The sequence below is a fragment of the Neoarius graeffei genome, chromosome 24, assembly GCF_027579695.1.
Source record: "Neoarius graeffei isolate fNeoGra1 chromosome 24, fNeoGra1.pri, whole genome shotgun sequence".
NCBI classification, from domain to species: domain Eukaryota; kingdom Metazoa; phylum Chordata; class Actinopteri; order Siluriformes; family Ariidae; genus Neoarius; species Neoarius graeffei.
This window is the reverse complement of record NC_083592.1, coordinates 36,729,191-36,751,289: the sequence shown is the minus strand read 5'-3', so window position 1 is coordinate 36,751,289 and position 22,099 is coordinate 36,729,191. Positions and strand designations below refer to the sequence as shown.

Here is a 22,099-nt window from a genome sequence, read left to right as displayed (position 1 = left end):
TCCACACTAGCAACTATACCGGTACTGTAGAAGTATAACTGTATTGGTATGAAACCCACAAATGTATGGGTTTCGTACTGGTACAGTATTGGTACTGTAGCGCTTCGCTGTAGTGTGGACAGATGAAGCGGCTCTGTATCGATACAAATATAATGCGCATGCACAATGAACCATTCCTACTTCTTCCAGCAATACGCCCGTGCTTTCCAGCTGTAAATAAAACGTCAAAATGGCTCAAAATGACCGTGGAGCTACATGGAGCAAAGAAAGGGGGGAGGAAGAGAAGGAAAAAGGGAGAAAATGAGGGGGAGAAAGGGAAATTCATTTTCTTTCTTTCTCAACTGCCTCGCACATTTTATACGCTTCGACTGAATAAATGACCACCAGAAATACAGACTGTACATTGACAAAAAGCACGCACATTGTTTCATCCACCATATTCTCGGAAGGAAGTTACTCGGTAACCACGGAAACATTTCGCACACGCGCATTTCAACTACCGTGAAAGAAAGCCGCAAACATTTCTCGCTAGTGTGGACAGATGCACCAAACTGTACCGGTATACTTTGTATCGATACAGTTATACCACTATCGTACTGGTATATATGTGAACACCGTTTATATTACAGGGGCCAGAGCCCAGCACCAATCCTTCAAAGCCTCTTGCCACTGATTTCAATAAGAAAAATACGTTGATAAAATAATTCGGATTACTTGAAAGTCTTCTACAAAAGTGAGTTACAGTATATTATGACAAATGTTCTGCATAATTGTATATTAACTTCCCCAGCAACTGAGCTTAGATTTCCAAAGTCAGTAGAGCGAAGTTTTTTTTTTTTTTTTTGGGGGGGGGGGGGGGGGGGGGGGGGGGTGTAAATGTGTCCTCTCTCTTACAGGGAAATGCATAAAAAACTTAATGCTGGTAGTCTCACATATGCTACAGAAGTAGCGGAGATCAAGTTTAAACCCCCTCCCCAACACAAAAAACCCCCCCAAACCCCCATACCCCAACCCATTCTGTGGCTGGGAAGTTATTTGAGGGTATTCCCTAGCACAAAAAAAAAAGTGCATGAACATCACTCACTTTGTGCAGTCAAGAAAACAGAGGAAGTCCGTGTGCACAGGATTACCTTCTTTTGGGTTGTACGGCAGCCGACATCCACAGTGTTACATTACTGCCATCTACAGGTTTACCTTGACCGTGCACTGACCGTTACATCATTCTGTCACTAAATGAACAGCTGATCACACCGAAGTGCTTGCTGACCGCCGATATTTATTAGTTTGGTCCTGCATTTCCTTTCCTTCGCAACATATCTCCCTTTCAGTTACTATAGTCGATCTTTCACACTTCACGTCTTCAGTTTTCCTCTCCTATTTCAAATTTGTATCCCACAATGCACTGCATGAACAGGGAAAGCCCCCCCAAGTTGAGAATTTAGGGCCACATGACCCTAAATTCATTAATGGCTCAATTTTATTAGGTTTTTTAAAATGGGAAGTCTGCGATTCAAATTCAGTAGCTTTCAGTCCACTGAGCAAAAATAATTATGTGTCAGGGAAAATTCGACCTACACTTAAAATCTGAAAGGCAGTCTACCTTTAGTTTGAGCAGGAAAAGCTCCAAACTGTGCCTCCAACCCAACAGAACCACACCTGGGCACTCCTCATGCACCATACTAAAGAATGTGCTGTCAGAGGCAGGATTATTAACTCCAGATCACCTCCAAATGTCAAGTGTGCATCACCTGGATGATGAGTGAAGAGTTGGTGGCGACGCTGCCCTCTTTGGACTGCAGCTGTCGGTGCGAGTAGTTGAGCCCATCCCAGGAGGCGCTCACGAGGTTCACAACATTGACGTGCACAACAGCAAAATGTGTGAGGGAACGTGGTGCCAAACGCAACACACTCAGGTTGTTGTAGAGGGCTGAAGCGCTGCTCTTTAGCTGAATGCTCTTCTCCCGATGGAACATTTGGGCCATTTCAGATTCCACAGTTCAAACCAGTCTTACAAATATATCTGAGAGAAAGAGTAAAGACAGAGGATAAATCTTCAGCACCAACTCAAGGATTTGTTGTTATAATCATGGCTTATACAGTTATAAAGCTGACCCTAATTTGAGCAAAAGGTCTGTCAGCTCTTGGAAGAAGAGATCTGTGCTTTAGCGTCCTGACATTTCCATTCACAATTTGTCTAGATGTTAGTCATCCAGGAGAGGCATCACAAAGTATTAATTATGAAGTTTCTTATAATTTTAACAATTACGGTATACATTCTAACAACTAGACATGAGGTTGGCACAATAAAAGCAGCAGTAGTTGATAAACTTTGAAAACTAAAGACAAACCCAAAAACAGTGACCTCAATGTACTCTACAGGGCAGAGGTGAAGGCATCACAATCCACCAAGAAGATTCAGAGGACAGACAGAGGACCTACCACAAGATGCAAACCTCTCATCAGCAGGAAGGATCACAAGGTCAGATTGTAATTCACAAAGAAATACAGAGAGACACAAAAGTTCTGGACCCAACATTAACATCTACCAAAAGTGACAGAAAGGCCAAAGTGGGGAGGTCTGCTCATGATACAAAACATACAAGCTCATCAGTCTAACACCAAGGAAGTAAATGTCATGGCCTGGGCTTGCATGTCTGTTTCTGGAACAAATGGCCAATTTACAGAGGAGTGCATTCAAGCCAATTAGGAGGAACCTCATCAAGCAGCAAGGCAACGACCAAAAACACACTGCCAACACAAAATAACTTAATTGGGGAAAGAAATTGGAAAGTTTTACTCTGGCCAAGTCAGTCACCCTACTTTAACCCAATTGAGCATGTTTTTCACCCCCCCAAAAAAAACAAACAAACAAACAAACAAAAAAAAAAACCCTCAAAGAAACTACGGCACAAGCCAGGAAAAGCATCACAATGACTTGATATCAGCAGGTCACCAGCTTGACGCAGTTACTGCAAGCAAATTAAGTATTATTTACTTTGATCATCTGTGCCAATATCTTTGCTCACTTCAAATTGGGTAGTCTGCTGCCAAAAGCTGCATGCGCTAAATGGGTTAACCCATCTAGACGTAAATCATGAAATGGAAGTGGAAAATCTGATCCATTGTCTCCATTATCTTTTGATCTCAAATCCAAATGTCCTTGCCATTCCAATACTTTCAGAAGGGACCAGTGGCAAACGATTACTATTAGAGCTGGGACTTCAGCTCAGCCAAAACTTAGCCAGACACCAAAAAACTAACAGAGCAAAGGATTTTACAAGGGATTAGCGGCAGGCTGCCAGGTCACGCCATTGTGTGTAGCTGTCGATGTTGAGTTTAAAAGTAAACAAATTACATAGGGAAATGAATACTTGAGTCCGAGTGACAAAAATACTGCAGCGAGTGTGCATGGAAGAAGAGTCTGGAGACAGAAGTCGGAGTTTCTCAGCCATTAACCTGTGCTACTTGCTCTCAATAGCACTGGCTTGAGCACTTAATATTTGAAGACACTACTGATGAACGCTACACCAGCTGGAAGGTTACTTCACTGCTGCATCGACTTGTGCTCAAGCTCACACTGGCCTTCAAGACATTTTCACCCCCCCCCCCCCACTATAAATCAAAATCTGATTTGTTAATTCATCTGTCCCTTCCTACATAAGCACACACTGCCATGGCCGTCTGTTCCAGCAATGCAGTCCTAACCAATGAGTGAGTGAGCCAGCTCTAAACTCTTCTCAGCCTAGAGACAAAAACCTCAATGGACAACTATTTTAAAGTCTTCAACAGTAACCCTTTCATTTCTGAAGCAAACTTGATCGACAAGGTCAAATTAGAAGAGCAATTATAATTAAATTATGAAAAACATAAGTTAAATAGGGCGGCACGGTGGTGTAGTGGTTAGCGCTGTCGCCTCACAGCAAGAAGGTCCTGGGTTCGAGCCCCAGGGCCGGCGAGGGCCTTTCTGTGCGGAGTTTGCATGTTCTCCCCGTGTCCGCGTGGGTTTCCTCCGGGTGCTCCGGTTTCCCCCACAGTCCAAAGACATGCAGGTTAGGTTAACTGGTGACTCTAAATTGACCGTAGGTGTGAATGTGAGTGTGAATGGTTGTCTGTGTCTATGTGTCAGCCCTGTGATGACCTGGCGACTTGTCCAGGGTGTACCCCGCCTTTCGCCCGTAGTCAGCTGGGATAGGCTCCAGCTTGCCTGCGACCCTGTAGAAGGATAAAGCGGCTAGAGATAATGAGATGAGATAAGTTAAATAGAACATTTGAAGTGCTGATGTTTGGGTTTCCTCTGAAGGCCCCAAAAGTTCCCCTCTGGGACTTTCAGACAGACAATGAAGTCGAGGAGAAAGCATGACCCTCAGATTAACCCTGATCAAGAAAACTTAAGTATGAGGATGACACTAGCCCTTCATCAACATCAATTAACTTTCTAACCACAGGACACTTGGACTGATATTTTTGGTTGGAGTGCTCTTCTCAATCCAGCAATGATTTTGATGTGATTAAAACATCCAGGAGTGCTGGGATACACTGATCACCACCACACTAACGTGTCAGTCCATGTCCGAAATCATTCACGACTCCCTACATAGGGAATTACTATATAGAGGACTATATAGTGAGCTCATTGATAAAATGGAAGGGGGGGGGGAAAAAAAAAAACCCACTCACTTTTGGACACTAGTCCATCATGCTATTATTTACATCATTACTGTCACACAATTAAAACATGCCAGATCAGTCAGCTGGCAGGGTTTTCAAAATAAATCCATATTATACTGAGCACATTTCCCACATTAATTAATAAAAGTACTTTGTGTCTGCAGCATCTTTCAGTTCTTTTAAATCAAGGCTGAATACTTTCTTCTTTACCGCTGCCTTTTATTACAACAAATTCAAGGCTTTTGATTTGATTTTCAGCACAACCACAATACGACAGGATATATTGCTTGGTTAGTAAGCATCAGTTGTACGCTACTTTTCATGATGCATTGTGGGATACTTTGAGTGCACTATATAGGGTGACCTCACTATATAGTGAGTAGGGATTGATTTCAGACACAGTGCGTGTGTGTGTGTGTGTGTGTCTGCTAAAGATGGCCTACTAACTAAATAGTAGGGATGAAGAGGGCAGATAGACGGTGTGTAATAACTTGGTGTGGCCAATGTGACAAAAATATTAACTTGTGATTCAGGAATAAATGACCACAAAAATCACCCATAAAAGCAGACAATGACATTATCAAGATGATAACAGCAGCTACAGCTATCACGTCCAGCCCTAATAGCAACAGGCTGTCTATCTAGATCAGACCTGGGCATTTTCCGGCCTGTAGGCCGCATCCTGCCCTTTGGTTCATTCTGACCGGCCCGCGTAAGGTTAATGAGAAGTTACAAAATAAACGTATTTTCTAATTTTACCTCATGCATGGACTGAATGTGCATTGCTTTTATTTTGAAGTTGTGTTCAACAAAAACGCAACACGCGCGACATGAACATGACATGAAATCCCACGAAACCTAATCCCGCGATAACGACTTCCGTAATTTGTCCAGACCAACCACAAACGTGTACGTCATCCTTCATATGGTCCAGCCAATCACATAGTGTGACGTCACCAGCAGGCACCGGAGCCGATCTGTAGATCTGATACCTACACCGAATCGACGTTGTTGCGAGCAGATCACAAGAAGACTTTAGCCCCCAAAAAGAAGAAAGGTAGATGCCGAATGCAGGGCTTTCAACAAACATGAGGAGACATGCTCAGAAGATGCTTGTTCTCTTTGGCTCTACCTACATATGTGAACAAACCTTTTCAGTGATGAAGTTTAACAAATCCAGGTATAGATCCTCCCTCACCGATGATCATCTGTCAGCTGTGCTTCGCATCTCCACCTCAGACATTCAACCTGACTCTGATGCACTCGTTAAAGACCAACAGAGACTAGATTTCTCTCACTGAACAAAAACTGAAAAACCCCAAATGAGGTGATTAGACTACAAATGTGGGCATCATTATTATAATATGATGTATCTTGCTTGATATTTGGAGTAGAAAGACAATATTGTGATGTCTTTGTGTTTTGGGGTGAATGTGACAAAAAAAAAAAAAAAAAAAAAAAAGTACAAACGTTCACATTTTGTTAACCATTGTTTTGGGAAATTTGATTGAATAAATGACTTTGTAAGGCAACCTCGTTTTTTCCATACTCTTACCAGTCTTAGCAGCTTGTAAAAACAATGTTATTTATTGCTTTATATAAAGAAATACAATTAATATTATGCAGAATTTAGTTCAGCCTTTTGGTCCGGCCCTTCACAAAATTCTGTTTCTCATGTGGCCCCATGGAAAAAAAAAATTGCCCACCCCCGAAATAGATAAGCTTGCTCTGTATCTCTTGATTATTATTATGTTTGGCCTTTTAGTTATTATCTTGACCAGCTGTAGTATCTGTATAGATAAGTCTCTAGCCTCTATACAGTGGGGCAAAAAAGTATTTAGTCAGTCACCAATTGTGCAAGTTCTCCCACTTAAAAAGATGAGAGGCCTGTAATTTTCATCATAGGTATACCTCAACTAAGAGACAAAATGAGGGGAAAAAAAATCCAGAAAAATCACGTCTGATTTTTAAAAATATTTTATTTGCAAATTATGGTGGAAAATAAGTATTTGGTCAATAACAAAAGTTCATCTCAATACTTTGTTATATACCCTTTGTTGGCAATGACAGAGGTCAAACGTTTTCTGTAAGTCTTCACAAGGTTTTCACACACTGTTGCTGGTATTTTGGCCCATTCCTCCATGCAGATCTCCTCTAGAGCAGTGATGTTTTGGGGCTGTCGCTGGGCAACACAGACTTTCAACTCCCTCCAAAGATTTTCTATGGGGTTGAGATCTGGAGACTAGCTAGGCCACCCCAGGACCTTGAAATGCTTCTTACGAAGCCACTCCTTCGTTGCCCGGGCGGTGTGTTTGGGATCATTGTCATGCTGAAAGACCCAGCCACGTTTCATCTTCAATGCCCTTGCTGATGGAAGGAGGTTTTCACTCAAAATCTCACGATACATGGCCCCATTCATTCTTTCCTTTACACGGATCAGTCGTCCTGGTCTCTTTGCAGAAAAACAGCCCCAAAGCATGATGTTTCCACCCCCATGCTTCACAGGAGGTATGGTGTTCTTTGGATGCAACTCAGCATTCTTTCTCCTCCAAACACGACAAGTTGAGTTTTTACCAAAAAGTTCTATTTTGGTTTCATCTGACCATATGACATTCTCCCAATCCTCTTCTGGATCATCCAAATGCTCTCTAGCAAACTTCAGACGGGCCTGGACATGTACTGGCTTAAGCAGGGGGACACGTCTGGCACTGCAGGATTTGAGTCCCTGGCGGTGTAGTGTTACTGATGGTAGCCTTTGTTACTTTGGTCCCAGCTCTCTGCAGGTCATTCACTAGGTCCCCCCGTGTGGTTCTGGGATTTTTGCTCACCGTTCTTGTGATCATTTTGACTCCATGAGGTAAGATCTTGCATGGAGCCCCAGATCGAGGGAGATTATCAGTGGTCTTGTATGTCTTCCATTTTCTAATAATTGCTCCCACAGTTGATTTCTTCACACCAAGCTGCTTACCTATTGCAGATTCAGTCTTCCCAGCCTGGTGCAGGTCTACAATTTTGTTTCTGGTGTCCTTTGACAGCTCTTTGGTCTTGGCCATAGTGGAGTTTGAGGTTGTGGACAGGTGTCTTTTATACTGATAACGAGTTCAAACAGGTGCCATTAATACAGGTAACGAGTGGAGGACAGAGGAGCCTCTTAAAGAAGAAGTTACAGGTCTGTGAGAGCCAGAAATCTTGCTTGTTTGTAGGTGACCAAATACTTATTTTACCGAGGAATTTACCAATTAATTCATTAAAAATCCTACAATGTGATTTCCTGGATTCTTTCCCCCCATTCTGTCTCTCATAGTTGAAGTGTACCTATGATGAAAATTACAGGCCTCTCTCATCTTTTTAAGTGGGAGAACTTGCACAATTGATGGCTGACTAAATACTTTTTTGCCCCACTGTATTATGAAACACCAGAACATTCTTTCTACTACAAGTTATACTATAAAATTACAGCACCTCTGGTTGTACTTTTTTAAATAAATAAATAAATAAATAAATAAAAAAAGTCAGAATATGGATGTAAGCACAGCTGAGAAAACTAGCAAGCTAACAAGTTTGTTTATTTATTTCAACAACAATTTAAATGCTAGCGTTTAGCTTTCCAAAGCTACCATGTTCCCGACAGCGTTCCTTATAAAATAAACATGCATGTTAGAAATAACAGCCTCTCTAACTGTATCACCAGTATTACTAAAATGCTAACGCTACAAAGCTGAAGACATAATAAACAAACCAGGAGTGCCCACACTGAGCTAACAGAAAAGAGCAGCTCATACCACAGCACACGCGTCGTCCACAACCATAGAGACGGCGCGTGCCGAGTGCAAAATATAGTGTCTTCTTCTGGCTGAGTTCCAAACGGCTCCATGCTCCCTATATAGATAGACTTAACATGCAGGATATAATGTGCATATATAGTGCACTCTGTATACAAAATGGAGGTTTTTAGAACGCGGAAGTGGTCAGAGTAATGAAGGAACACGTTGCCTAGCAACTCAACGGCAAGTCACAGTTCCTGAGTGTACTCCTGATAGTACTCGTCTTCTTTTATTCTTTTCTTTTTTTTTAAAACATTTTAGAAAATACGCAGACAGATATATATATATATAGATTTATTCCTGGAAATAAAGTGTAAGTCAGAGATCAGAAAAAGAAGCCTGACAACTTGCCTACTCAGGGTAAGCCATTGTACTCGTTTCATTCCAGTTATATGCTGTAAAACTCACTGTCCATTATTTATTACCTACATAGGTATTTTAATAATTACAGTAACTCTACCTCTATTCCACATTGGAGTAAATCAGTTGAAGAAGCAATAAACCTCGATTTGAACTCGAAAGGCACTCTGTAGAGTGCATACCTCTGCCAAGCCATCTACACTACCGTTCAAAAGTTTGGGGTCACTTTGAAATGTCCTTCTTTTTGAAAGAAAAGCACTGTTCTTTTCAATGAAGATCACTTTAAACTAATCAGAAATCCACTCTATACATTGCTAATGTGGTAAATGACTATTCTAGCTGCAAATGTCTGGTTTTTGGTGCAATATCTCCATAGGTGTATAGAGGCCCATTTCCAGCAACTCTCACTCCAGTGTTCTAATGGTACAATGTGTTTGCTCATTGCCTCAGAAGGCTAATGGATGATTAGAAAACCCTTGTACAATCATGTTAGCACAGCTGAAAACAGTTTAGCTCTTTAGAGAAGCTATAAAACTGACCTTCCTTTGAGCAGATTGAGTTTCTGGAGCATCACATTTGTGGGGTCGATTAAATGCTCAGAAAAATGTCTTGACTATATTTTCTATTCATTTTACAACTTCTCATCTCATCTGATCATCTCTAGCCGCTTTATCCTGTTCTACAGGGTCGCAGGCAAGCTGGAGCCTATCCCAGCTGACTACGGGCGAAAGGCGGGGTACACCCTGGACAAGTCGCCAGGTCATCACAGGGCTGACACATAGACACAGACAACCATTCACACCTACGGTCAATTTAGAGTCACCGGTTAACCTAACCTGCATGTCTTTGGACTGTGGGGGAAACCGGAGCACCCGGAGGAAACCCACGCAGACACGGGGAGAACATGCAAACTCCGTACAGAAAGGCCCTCGCCGGCCCCAGGGCTCGAACCCAGGACCTTCTTGCTGTGAGGCGACAGCGCTAACCACTACACCACCGTGCCGCCCATTTTACAACTTATGGTGGGAAATAAAAGTGTGACTTTTCATGGAAAACACAAAATTGGCTGGGTGACCCCAAACTTTTGAACGGTACTGTCTTATAAGACCCAGACGTTTATTAATCAGAATCAGAACTAGAATCAAGTTTACTGCCAAGTCTGTTTTCACATACAAGGAATTTGTTTTGGTGATTGGTGCTTGGACAGTTAAGATAGAAGAATGAAAACAACAACAACAAACAAACAAAAGTAGTTATATAAATAGAATTTTTTTTTTAAATAAGAAGAATTTAAAATATACAAATCTGAGAAGTGGACATATTTAAGGGGTATGTGCATGGGTTGTTTTGAAGTCCAAGCTATAGAGTGTGTCCTGGAATAATGTGGAAAAAAAAAGGTCACAGGATGAAGATGAAGAAGAGTCATGACATGAATGTGTGAGAAGAAGAGAATATGTGCAGTGGGTTAAATAAATAGCCAAGCTGTGTAGTGTGTGCTGGAATGCGCATTAAAAGTTCACAGAATCTTTCCTGCTCCCCCCCCCCCCCCCCCCCCCCCACACACACACACACACTTACCCTAACCCCACTTCTCCCCCCCACCTTCCTCTCTTCCCCATATCTTATTCTTTTATATTTGTATATGTAAATACTTAATTTGTTTTAATTTATCTAGAAGTTTTTCTCTATTTCTTTTCTCTGTTTATCTGTAATGATGCTGCTGGAATCTTAATTTCCCTGAGGGAACCCTCCCAGGGGCGGCACGGTGGTGTTGTGGTTAGCGCTGTCGCCTCACAGCAAGAAGGTCCGGGTTCGAGCCCCGTGGCCGGCGAGGGCCTTTCTGTGCAGAGTTTGCATGTTCTCCCCGTGTCCGCGTGGGTTTCCTCCGGGTGCTCCGGTTTCCCCCACAGTCCAAAGACATGCAGGTTAGGTTAACTGGTGACTCTAAATTGACCGTAGGTGTGAATGTGAGTGTGAATGGTTGTCTGTGTCTATGTGTCAGCCCTGTGATGACCTGGCGACTTGTCCAGGGTGTACCCCGCCTTTCGCCCATAGTCAGCTGGGATAGGCTCCAGCTTGCCTGCGACCCTGTAGAAGGATAAAGCGGCTAGAGATAATGAGATGAGATGAGAATCTTTCCTGCTCCCCACACACACACACACTTACCCTAACCCCACTTCTCCCCCCCACCTTCCTCTCTTCCCCATATCTTATTCTTTTATATTTGTATATGTAAATACTTAATTTGTTTTAATTTATCTAGAAGTTTTTCTCTATTTCTTTTCTCTGTTTATCTGTAATGATGCTGCTGGAATCTTAATTTCCCTGAGAGAACCCTCCCAGGGGCGGCACGGTGGTATAGTGGTTAGCGCTGTCGCCTCACAGCAAGAAGGTCCGGGTTCGAGCCCCGTGGCTGGCGAGGGCCTTTCTGTGCAGAGTTTGCATGTTCTCCCCGTGTCCGCGTGGGTTTCCTCCGGGTGCTCCGGTTTCCCCCACAGTCCAAAGACATGCAGGTTAGGTTAACTGGTGACTCTAAATTGACCGTAGGTGTGAATGTGAGTGTGAATGGTTGTCTGTGTCTATGTGTCAGCCCTGTGATGACCTGGCGACTTGTCCCGGGTGTACCCCGCCTTTCGCCTGTAGTCAGCTGGGATAGGCTCCAGCTTGCTTGCGACCCTGTAGAACAGGATAAAGCAGCTAGAGATAATGAGGATGAGGAACCCTCCCAAAGGGATCAATAAAGTTTTATCTAATCTATCTATCTAGAATGAAGATGAAATGTGCAAAATAGCAGTTCAGACAGAAAGTGTGCTAAAGGTGTCATTCCACGACAAACCGTTTAATACTTGTTTTTGAACTACCATAGGTTACTCCGAGTTGCATATGCATGCTGCACGTGAAAATGTTCTTCTACCCCCATTCCCTGTATTAGCCTATGAAAGAAAATAGACGGAAAAACGAGCAAATCAGAAAAAGCCCTACGAACTTATGTTACTTCGAAAATTAGTAGTCATCGCCTCGCCCATAACCCACTGGAGGGAGCGTCACAGTGCTGTTAGCCAATCAGAAGCGATATGTTTACATGTCATGAATATTCATGAGTAAGACCTGAAATCCTGTCGTTCTCTCCCCACCCACTCCTCCACCAAACTAGAACAGCCTGAAACAGGAGCACCACAGCATTTTTTTCACCAAAACCGGCTCACAGGACATTCATTAATACTAGAGACCACCGCACAATTAATGAAAAAACGATGCAATGACACCTTTAATGTTACAGATTGGGCGGTACGGTGGTGTAGTGGTTAGCACGGTCGCCTCACAGCAAGAAGGTTCTGGGTTCGAACCCAGCAGCCAGCAAGGGTCTTTCTGTGTGGAGTTTGCATGTTCTCCCCGTGTCTGTGTGGGTTTCCTCCGGGTGCTCTGGTTTCCCCCACAGTCCAAAGACATGCAGTTAGGTTAAAGGACCCATGGCATGGTGGTTTGTTGATGCTTTAAACGGGATCGTGGAGGCTTCCGGATGTTATATCTGCAGCCTTTCTCGAAATGAACCCTCGGAACGTAGATATAGCCTCCTTGAAGAAAGCCCCATTTCAGCCCTTTTCCCAGTGCGTCGTTTTGCTAATGAGAAGCAGGAGGCGGGGAAGGGTAGAGGGTGGGGGCATCCCATGGGGGGAGGGGCTGCCATCTGCCTCCCAAGCTGGCCGAGAGCGCTCCTCGTCGGGCACGGCCAGGCGGGCGAATGCCCTGGTCCGTCCGCCCTGTCTAAAAAAATGGTACAACTCGAGCCCATGGTAAAACTGGGACTTTGTCGGTTTTTTTTCAGCCTGAGGCCCATGGTAAAACTGAGCAGTTTTACCATGGAGGAGTGGGGACTTTGCCGTTTCCTCCCCCCAACTCGCCCCTGGGAGAACCGCTGCCTCCACGGGCGGCCGGTGCCACTGGAGGGCCGCCCGCGCGACCTCGGCTCCCGACAAAAGATTGGATCTCGGGCTGACTTTCAATGGATCGCAGCGATGGAGCTGCTCTGCCACTCACGACACCCCGGCCCAGAATCAGGGAAAAATACCGCACGCTGACGTCATTAAGGTGCGACGCGAGGAAATAAAATAAATTCAACAAATGTTTGGGTTTTTACTGAACAAACAAACAAATAAAATGAACGAGTGACTTAAAAAAAAGAATGTGGGTGTCTTTGTAAAAACTGTTTTGATTGGCTATTATAACAGAGGTAGCGCAGAGTACCTGGCTAACTGCAGGAAGCGGTTAGCTGCACAGCTAATGTAGCCATTGCAAACGCACCAATTTTAAAACACGGCAAAACGACTTAACAGTTATACACTTATTTGTTCGGTGTTTGAGGCTGATGCGGCAGGGATGCTTGGTACGGACCCAGGCTTCAGTGACAGTTGATGTGCAAAACCTGCCCTGTACTGTCCCAAGTTGTGGAAACATTCATCAGGAAAATGCTTCCGACAAATATACACCGTCTTAGGTAGACTCGATGGCATATTATTGAAGTAAATAAAATTAAGCCACTGCGTCTTCAGGGGCTCTCCCGTCGGCAGTAAAAACAGACTCTTTTCTGTGTTGTCACGTCCATGTACAGTGCAATTTCCATGTTTCGCTCGCTTAGGTGGTGCCATGTTGTTGTGTCCTCTATGGTCTCCTCACTACAACTGGGTGGGCAATCCATACAGTGGGTGGGAATCCAGAGGGGGGGGCGTGGGGATCATCTCCCTTGCTGATGTAGTAAAGGGAAGAGCTTATCAACGCGCCGTTTTGACGCGCCATTCTCAAATGTTGGGCATAGTTTGGTTTACACATTATGAAATTTCTAGCCACTGGGGTGACTTAAGAAGGTCAGAGGAACTCATTTTAACGTTAAAAAACCTCAGAAAGTGAAAGTTTCATGCCATGGGACCTTTTAATATGGGACGGCCTTGGGCTGAGGTGCCCTTGAGCGAGGCACCTAACTCCCAACTGCTCCCCGGGCGCTGTTAGCATGGCTGCCCACTGTTCTGGGTATGTGTGTGTGCTCATTGCTCACGTGTGTGTTCACTGCTTCAGATGGGTTAAATGCAGAGAGGAAATTTCACAAGTGTGTGATGAATAAAGTTGTGCTTTCTTTCTTTCTTTCTTTCTTTCTTTGAAAGTGTGAGGTTAGAGTCAGTGGGGTCTCTGACCTCATTGATGAGGCCAGCTGCAGTGGAGAAAAAGCTGGCCTTATGTTGTAGCATGAGGTTTTGGTTCTAATGGACCGCAGCCTCCTACCAGAGGGGAGTGATTCAAAAAGTTTGTGTCTGGGGTGAGAGGGGTCAGCCACAATCCTTTCTGCTCTCCTCAGGGTCCTGGACTCGTACAGGTCCTGAGAAGAAGGAAGGTTGCAGCTAATCCTCCTCTCAGTAGAGCGAATGATGTGCTGCAGTCTGCCCTTGTCCTTGGCAGTGGCAGCAGCATACCAGATGGTGATGGAGGGGGTGAGGATGGACTTGATGATGGTGGTGTAGAAGTGCACCATCACTGTCTTTAACATACCAAACTTCTTCAACTGCTGCAGGAAGTACATCCTCTGCTGTGCTTTCTTGGTGAGAGAGCAGGTATTCGTCTCCCACTTGAGGTCCTGGGTGATTGTAGCACCCAGGAAGTGGAAATACTCTGCACAGGTTACTGGGGAATCAAACAGGGTTATAAAAATGGGTGTCCGGTGATGGACAGGGTAAAGGACTGTATAAGAGGGACACTGGATCAGGTATACAGCAAGCTACACAGGCTGTCCGGTTAGAACAGGAATTAATGGATGTCCACTCACGAGAAACCGTGTAAACCGTGGTTTTACTAGAAAACAGAATAAAATACAAATACAACAAGACATGAGCAATAATATACACACAAGCAATAATGTAAATAATAACAATGATATAAATACAAATACACATCGCATTAAATATATATTAACACAAATGAATACTAATTATATACAATGTAATACAAATGTAAAACACACAAATGAATACTATATAAGTAAAACAATGTAAAGCCCAATGAATGCTACTTACACCCCATAATAAATAACACAACACACTAGATACTGACTATATACACGATATGTACACAATATGTACAATGTGTACAACGTACACGGGGGATGAGGATAGCTGCCTACAGCAGCTATCATTACCAAGGTGCGTGGTGCAACTGCTTACAGCGAGTCACACCCGCATGAAGACACAGAGTGTGTCGGCTGAATGAAGGGGAGCGTGGCTCCTTTAAGCGCTGCCCCGCGCTGTATTGCGCATAGAAGGTTAGAATATGTGGCGCGGTTATGAACTGTACATACCACCACTACACTCCCAACACGGCAATAGCTAATAATGAAATGTGCTCCCGTAACAAACCGTGGTCGAGAAAACAAGCGCTATCATTACATGGCTACTGAACAGAACAGAACAAACACGTAAGAAAATAGACAGACACAGGATGAGAGAATAAGAGAAGAAATACTCGCTAGCATTACCGCTACATGTAACAGTTACAGATAGCGAGTACACACATAACACAGTAGCTACGCAACAATAAACAACTTACATTCAAGGACGCACGGAATGCACACACGGCACGAATGATGGACGTTGGATCCTGACACGTCCGCGATAGAAAGATAGAAAGCACGAAAGAAATGAAACCGAGGGAGAAAGAGAGAAACGGATCCAAATGTTCACTGATGAGAAGCAGGTGTTGCATGGAGTCCCCGTCTGATGTGTGCTGTGTTTTCTTCGATGTTTGTGCGCATCTTATATAGTCCACGCAGCACAGTGTGATGGACAGTGGCGCCAGGGTGTCTGAAGTTGGCGTGTGATGGACAGTGGCGCCAGGGTGTCTGAAGTTGGCATGTTGTAACATGCCCTGACAACTAACGAGTTGGGAGCCACTATGTCTGACAAGGGTGCCTGTTTACTACTTTTAAAGGTCAAAATAATTAAGACCTGGCACCGCAATTCTGAACAAGGGTGATGGGGGAGGGTGTAGCAGAGCTCCTCCTGAAGTCTATAATCATCTCCACTGTCTTTAGAGCATTCAAGTTGTTCTGCCTGTACCAGGACACCAGATGGTCAATCTCCCACCTGTAGACAGACTCATTCTCATCAGAGATGAGTCCAATGAAGGTGGTGTCGTCTTGATAGACTGATGACTGGAGGTGCAGCTGTTGGGGTATAGGGAGAAGAGTAGAGGAGAAAGGATGCAGCCTTGGGTTCTTGGGTCCTAATCTGGGATGTGGATTCATATGACTATATACAGTTTTATATTAATTATACAGGGGTTTCATTATACATGGACCAATATTTATGTGTATTAACAATTTGTTATTTTTGAATCTGGATCATCATCAAACTATATTTTTCTTTCATGTATCAGTAGAAAGCCACTTACCAACTTACAGTGAAATCCGACCAATGTTTACCCTATAGATATTTTAAGTTCGTTTCTTAGACAAGGATTTTTTAAACTTGTTACCTTGTTAACAGTTTTGGCGAGAATCTTCCGCCTTCTTCAGAAACAGTCACCAGATGTCGAGTGGTGACGTGTCTTATCAGCTGATGTTGCGTTACTGTTAACTGTTAACAAGGTAACAAGTTTAAAAAATCCTTGTCTAAGAAACGAACTTGAAATATCTATAATAGATAGACATAATGAACTTCCACTAAATATTTACCCTATTATAGTTTTCTGGATCCAGAATCCAGGAGAAGATATGGATCATTTCTAAAAAGTAACCAGTTCAGCTGGGTTAGGACAAAGTTACATACCAAATTTCATCAAAATCCATCCACTACTTTTTGAGTTATCTTGGTAAAAAAATGGGTCTGGATCCAAAATCCAAAATCTGGATCCTGATCCAGATCAACACCAAAATCAAATCACTTGAACCGAGGGTAATACTAAAGCTGTACACCAAATTTTATCAAAGTCTGTTCACTACGTTTTGAGTTATGTTGGGAAAAGACAAAAAACATTTTTCTGGATCTGCATACATATCTACCAGCTGGATCCTATCCTGGTTCCACATACATATCCGGATTTGCATCAAAATCTATTCAATGGTTCCTTGTCATATGGCTCACCTTTCCTCAAAATTTCATCAAAATCCATTCACTATGTTTTGAGTTACGTTCGGAAAAGGCAAATAAGCTGAGGTGAAAACATAACCTCCTCCAACAAAGTTGGTAGAGGTAATAATGGCTCTATTTTTTATACTTCTGGCAGAGCTATAAAAAATAAAGAAAATTAGAAGTCCCCTTGACATTGTAATTTAGTCAAGGTAAGATAAGCAAATGAAACCAGAGTAACAATATTTGTTTTAATACTCTTTAGGAACCATGGCACGCAACACCTCCAAGAGCCGAGCTGAAAAGGGTCGTGGCTCCTCGGCACAGCCTCCCACTAAAACTGAGGATTTGGAGGACAGTGTGGAGCAGGAATGTCTTACCAAGTTTGAGTTGCTGAGGATGATTGCTCAGGAAGAAGGAGAGGAAATTGTGTCAGATATACTGGAGGAACTCATGACCCATGTGATGGAGAAGTGTTATGAAGTATATCTTAAGAAACAGGTGATAAAACTCAGATATCCTGGAGAAATTGTTTTCCTCCCACAATCGGCAGACATGTAGATTACGTCAACTGGCTACTCTAAATTGTCCATAGGTACGAATGTGAGTGTGAATGGATGTTCGTCTCTGTGTTAGCCCTAAACTAGATTGGCAACCTGCTCAGGGTGTAACCCACCTCTCGCCCAGTGTCAGCTGGGATTAGCTCCAGGTCACCCATGACCCACAATAGATAAGCAGTATAGAAAATGAATGAATGAATGAATGAATACTACGGTACTTATGGTTTTTCATAACACATTATGTGCTACATTTATTTAATGACCCATTTTTAAAAATAAAAGAAAAAAAGTGATTTTAGTCGCTTGAAGAGAGGCTGGTGAAGGTGCAACAGTTTTTATTCTATCCACATTCACTGGATATGAGCAATTGCACGTTCTGATTGGCTACTCACTACTAGGCTATCAGCTCATATACCGTGAGTAGAGAAAAACAAAATGGCGTAGTGTGTTGCTGAACCAACCGAGGAACGAAATAAAAACTCTTCTCGAAAACAAAAAATACAAAAAAAGCAACAAAATATGGAATCAAAGTATTTGATGGTAAGAGCGTGTCTTTTTAAAAAAAAAATTCAAGAATTATTATTGTTATAGCATTTTTCACAAATTGCTACTGTCATTTCACTGGTTTATTTACATTCTAAGCAGAAATTATTTTGTCGGACATTTTGTATAAAGTTTTTATTTATCAAATTTGCAAAAAAATAGAAATAAAAATGCTCTGTTTCTCAAAATCCAGCGAATGTGGATATAATAAATCAATTATTCCACTCAATCTCGTCGGCTATCAGCTCACGTACGACGAGATTGAGTGGAATAACTGTTAATTATCTGTTCTATAATGTAAGTGCCTTAACAGGAATACATTTGTCTGGCAGACATTCCATAACATTAAATGTAACTACAAATGGTTAAAAAGCATGATGTGATGTTCATTAATAAAATAAAAATTTTAATATTTGGCAAATCACTGTAGTATTAGATCAATAAAATGCCTTGGCCTATGCAGTTATGAGAAAATAATCAGTTTTCGGGTGGCACCGTACAGTACCAGTCAGAAGTTTGAACACACCTTCTAATTCAATGTTTTTTCTTTATTTCTATTAATTTAAACACTTCATGTCTTAAAGTAATGATGGATGTCATTTTTCTTTCCTTAGTTGAGCGGTTCTTGACATAATATGGATTACTGCAGTTGTGGAATGGGGCTATTTACTGTATGTTTATTATTTGCTATTTAAAGTTTGATCTCAAATGCATTAAGAAGGCAAGAAATTGTACTAATTAACTTTTGATGAGACACACGTTAATTGAAAAGCATTCCAGGTGACTACCTCATGAAGCTGGTTAAGATAATGCCAATAGTGTGCAAAGCAACATCAGGGTAAACGCTGGATACTGTGAAGAATCTAAAAGATGAAATGTATTTTGTTTTTTTTTTCAACCCATTTATTTGGTTACCACAGAATTCCATACTTGTTCTTAAATAATTTTGATGTTGAATGCCTGAGCTAACAAACTACATTACAGTCATTTAGCAGACACTCTTATCCAGAGCAACATACAACAGGACTCTGACATACCCACAGCAGCCTGGGGAGAAGTTGGGGGTTAGGTGCCTTGCTCAAGGGTACTTCAACCATTCCTACTGGTCCAGGGAATTGAACCAGTGACCTTTTGGTTCCAAAGCTATTTTTCTAACCTTTAGATCACAGATGTCTTTGGTATGGTTTGACAATGGAGAAAATAGTCAAAATACAGAAAAACCTATGAATGAGTAGGTGTGTCCAAACTTTTAACGGGTATCATATCACACCATGTTGTGGATTTTTTTTTTTTATAACAGCCAAGCCCAATCATGTTTTATTCCTTACTTGGCACAATTTTAATGTCAAAAGAAACCAGATACCCAATCGAACATTTGGCCACTTTGACAAGATTTATGAGTTTTGTGGTTTAAAGACACATCCATCCATCCATTATCTGTAGCCGCTTATCCTGTTCTACAGGGTTGCAGGCAAGCTGGAGCCTATCCCAGCTGACTACGGGCGAAAGGCGGGGTACACCCTGGACAAGTCACCAGGTCATCACAGGGCTGACACAGAGACAAACAACCATTCACACTCACATTCACACCTACGGTCAATTTAGAGTCACCAGTTAACCTAACCTGCATGTCTTTGGACTGTGGGGGAAACCGGAGCACCCGGAGGAAACCCACGCAGACACGGGGAGAACATACAAACTCCACACAGAAAGGCCCTCGCTGGCTGCTGGGCTCGAACCCAGAACCTTCTTGCTGTGAGGCGACAGCGCTAACCACTACACCACCGTGTCCCCCGTTTAAAGACACAACTAGTCTTAAATATTGAAGGCATATGATATTGTCAAACTGATGATACACTGATGTGTTGATTTTACATGTGTATAGATTAAACATAATTAATTTTTTCTCTGCACAGATAATACCATTCACTGTGGCCTGGGTAAACGATACCATACTCCAACTGACAAAGTGGCAGTACCTTATGCGTGATGAAGGCGATGATGTAGACACAGCCTCACTCTTACAGGAAGACACAATGCCTGCACATTCAATTCCAGATTCCTGGGCTGACGGCTGTGTGCCTGTTATGAAAATATCAAATGATTTACAGGTAACCATGTAAACCTCAGTGATTTTGCTTGACAAATCCACTTTTTGAATAAGTCATATTTTTTGTCTAAACATAAGTGTCTTTTTATCACTAGCAGATTTCTAGTAATGTGTCTTAAATCTGTTATTATTTGAACAGAGGATTAAGTTTGATGCACAGAAACCTGACATTAAAGAGTCACCAAAAATACAGGAAGCCCAGCCAATAAACAAATCAGAAACTCCCCCGAGGAAACCAAGACGAAACAGCAGGGCCATGAAAGCAATCCCTGCATCTCATGCAAAGATGGAACTGGAAAGAAAACCACATCCACCTCAGACACCATCATTAAACAAAAACAAACTGAAACCTCCAGAAATACAGAATATATTGCGGTATTAGGACTTATTGGTTGAAGACGACCTGGAGTTTTTCCACCACAAGTCCACAACATGCCTCAGCACATCCTGTCCTAAGAAAGAATGACACCGGAAATCAACTTTTGTCTCTGAGAGGGCTTGGAAATAAATGCTGGTTCAAGAGATTCTTATTTGCAATAAAGAGACGCTTCAGGTCAGAGGCCCCATGAGGGACAGTTCATCTGTTCACTGTTTACTTATAAACTGTTAGTTTTTTTAGTTCACAAATTTTTAGCAAGTGGCTCCCAAAATAACAAACATTTACTACGTATGCACAGAAAATAAATTATCGAATCTTCTCAAAAACCTACTGATTATTATTTTTATTTTTTTATTCAGAATGACTGTTTTTGGTTCTACAAAGTAATTGTAGAGATGTCAAACAATGTTGCTTCACTGAAAATACCTGAATAAGACACTAAAAACTAAAAATATACTTTTCCAAAAATATCTCTTTGCTTGTTTAAAGATTCAACATAATTCAACCTGTTGTATATTTTTCTAATAAAGAATACTGTGCAAAAGTCTTCGGCACCCAATTTTTTTTTCATTCATACAAACTTTGTTATAGATTTCTATTTTATGACTTCTACATTAGGGCGGCATGGTGGTGTAGTGGTTAGCACTGTCGCCTCACAGCAAGAAGGTCCGGGTTCGATCCCCGTGGCCGGCGAGGATCCGGCTTTCTGTGCGGAGTTTGCATGTTCTCCCCGTGTCTGCGTGGGTTTCCTCCGGGTGCTCCGGTTTCCCCCACAGTCCAAAGACATGCAGGTTAGGTTAACTGGTGACTCTAAATTGACCGTAGGTGTGAATGGTTGTCTGTGTCTATGTGGCAGCCCTGTGATGACCTGGCGACTTGTCCAGGGTGTACCCCGCCTTTCGCCCGTAGTCAGCTGGGATAGGCTCCAGCTTGCCTGCGACCCTGTAGAACAGGATAAAGCGGCTAGAGATAATGGGGATGAGAATGGGATGACTTCTACATTATCGAGTCAGTACAAAAACATTTTAGAGTCCAAACGTTCATTTTCCAGCACAAAATTAAATGTTATAGAAAAAAAAATTGTATCTGAGCAGCATATTAGATAAGAGAGCACTGTTCAGATTGAAAAAGAAAACATAATGAAGGCTGCTGGGTTTTGGTGCAAAATTAAGAAGCAACTGTGACAGTCAAAGTGTCCAGAAGAACTGTGGCTGGTTCTGTAAGATGGTCAGTAAGACCTACAGCATATTTCCTTATAAAACTGCACTCACTAGACTTGCAACACCAATCACTTATACAGGAAGGGACAGAGCAGGCTATACTTCCTTAGGAGGCTGCTGTCCTTTAGCATCTGCAGGAAACTTCTGTGGATGTTCTACCAGTCTGTGGTCGCCAGTGTCCTGTTTTACACCGTGGTGTGCTGGGGGGAGCAGCACATCCAAGAAGGACACATCCAGGCTGGACAAACTGATCAGGCGGGCCGGCTCTGTGGTCGGCATGAAGCTGGACTCTCTGGTGACGGTGGCAGAGAAGAGGTCTATGGACAA

General features: G+C 42.5%; 2 protein-coding genes across 5 annotated transcripts in view; one reads left to right on the top strand and one right to left on the bottom strand.

Annotated features, from left to right (window-relative positions):
* Window positions 1–22,099, bottom strand: part of wdr54 (WD repeat domain 54) — a 69,454-nt gene that overhangs the window by 5,574 nt on the left and 41,781 nt on the right. Inside the window, exons 1-2 of one of the 4 annotated variants that reach the window (XM_060907170.1) lie at window positions 20,043–20,129; window positions 1,749–2,020 (exon numbers count right to left, since the gene is read on the bottom strand). In XM_060907170.1, coding sequence (XP_060763153.1) covers window positions 1,749–1,982 — 234 coding nt within the window. In that variant the 5' untranslated portion in view covers window positions 1,983–2,020; window positions 20,043–20,129. Of the gene's footprint in view, window positions 1–1,748; window positions 2,021–5,818; window positions 5,992–8,450; window positions 8,616–20,042; window positions 20,130–22,099 lie in introns of those variants that run through there. The other 3 variants (XM_060907167.1, XM_060907169.1, XM_060907171.1) reach the window with 3 other exon arrangements.
* On the top strand, window positions 8,780–20,813 carry LOC132872392 (uncharacterized protein C2orf81 homolog). Its single transcript, XM_060907172.1, has 4 exons — window positions 8,780–8,852; window positions 17,226–17,461; window positions 19,980–20,174; window positions 20,313–20,813. Exons 2-4 carry the CDS (start codon window positions 17,231–17,233, stop codon window positions 20,553–20,555), a joined length of 669 nt encoding a protein of 222 aa, XP_060763155.1. The 5' UTR covers window positions 8,780–8,852; window positions 17,226–17,230; the 3' UTR covers window positions 20,556–20,813.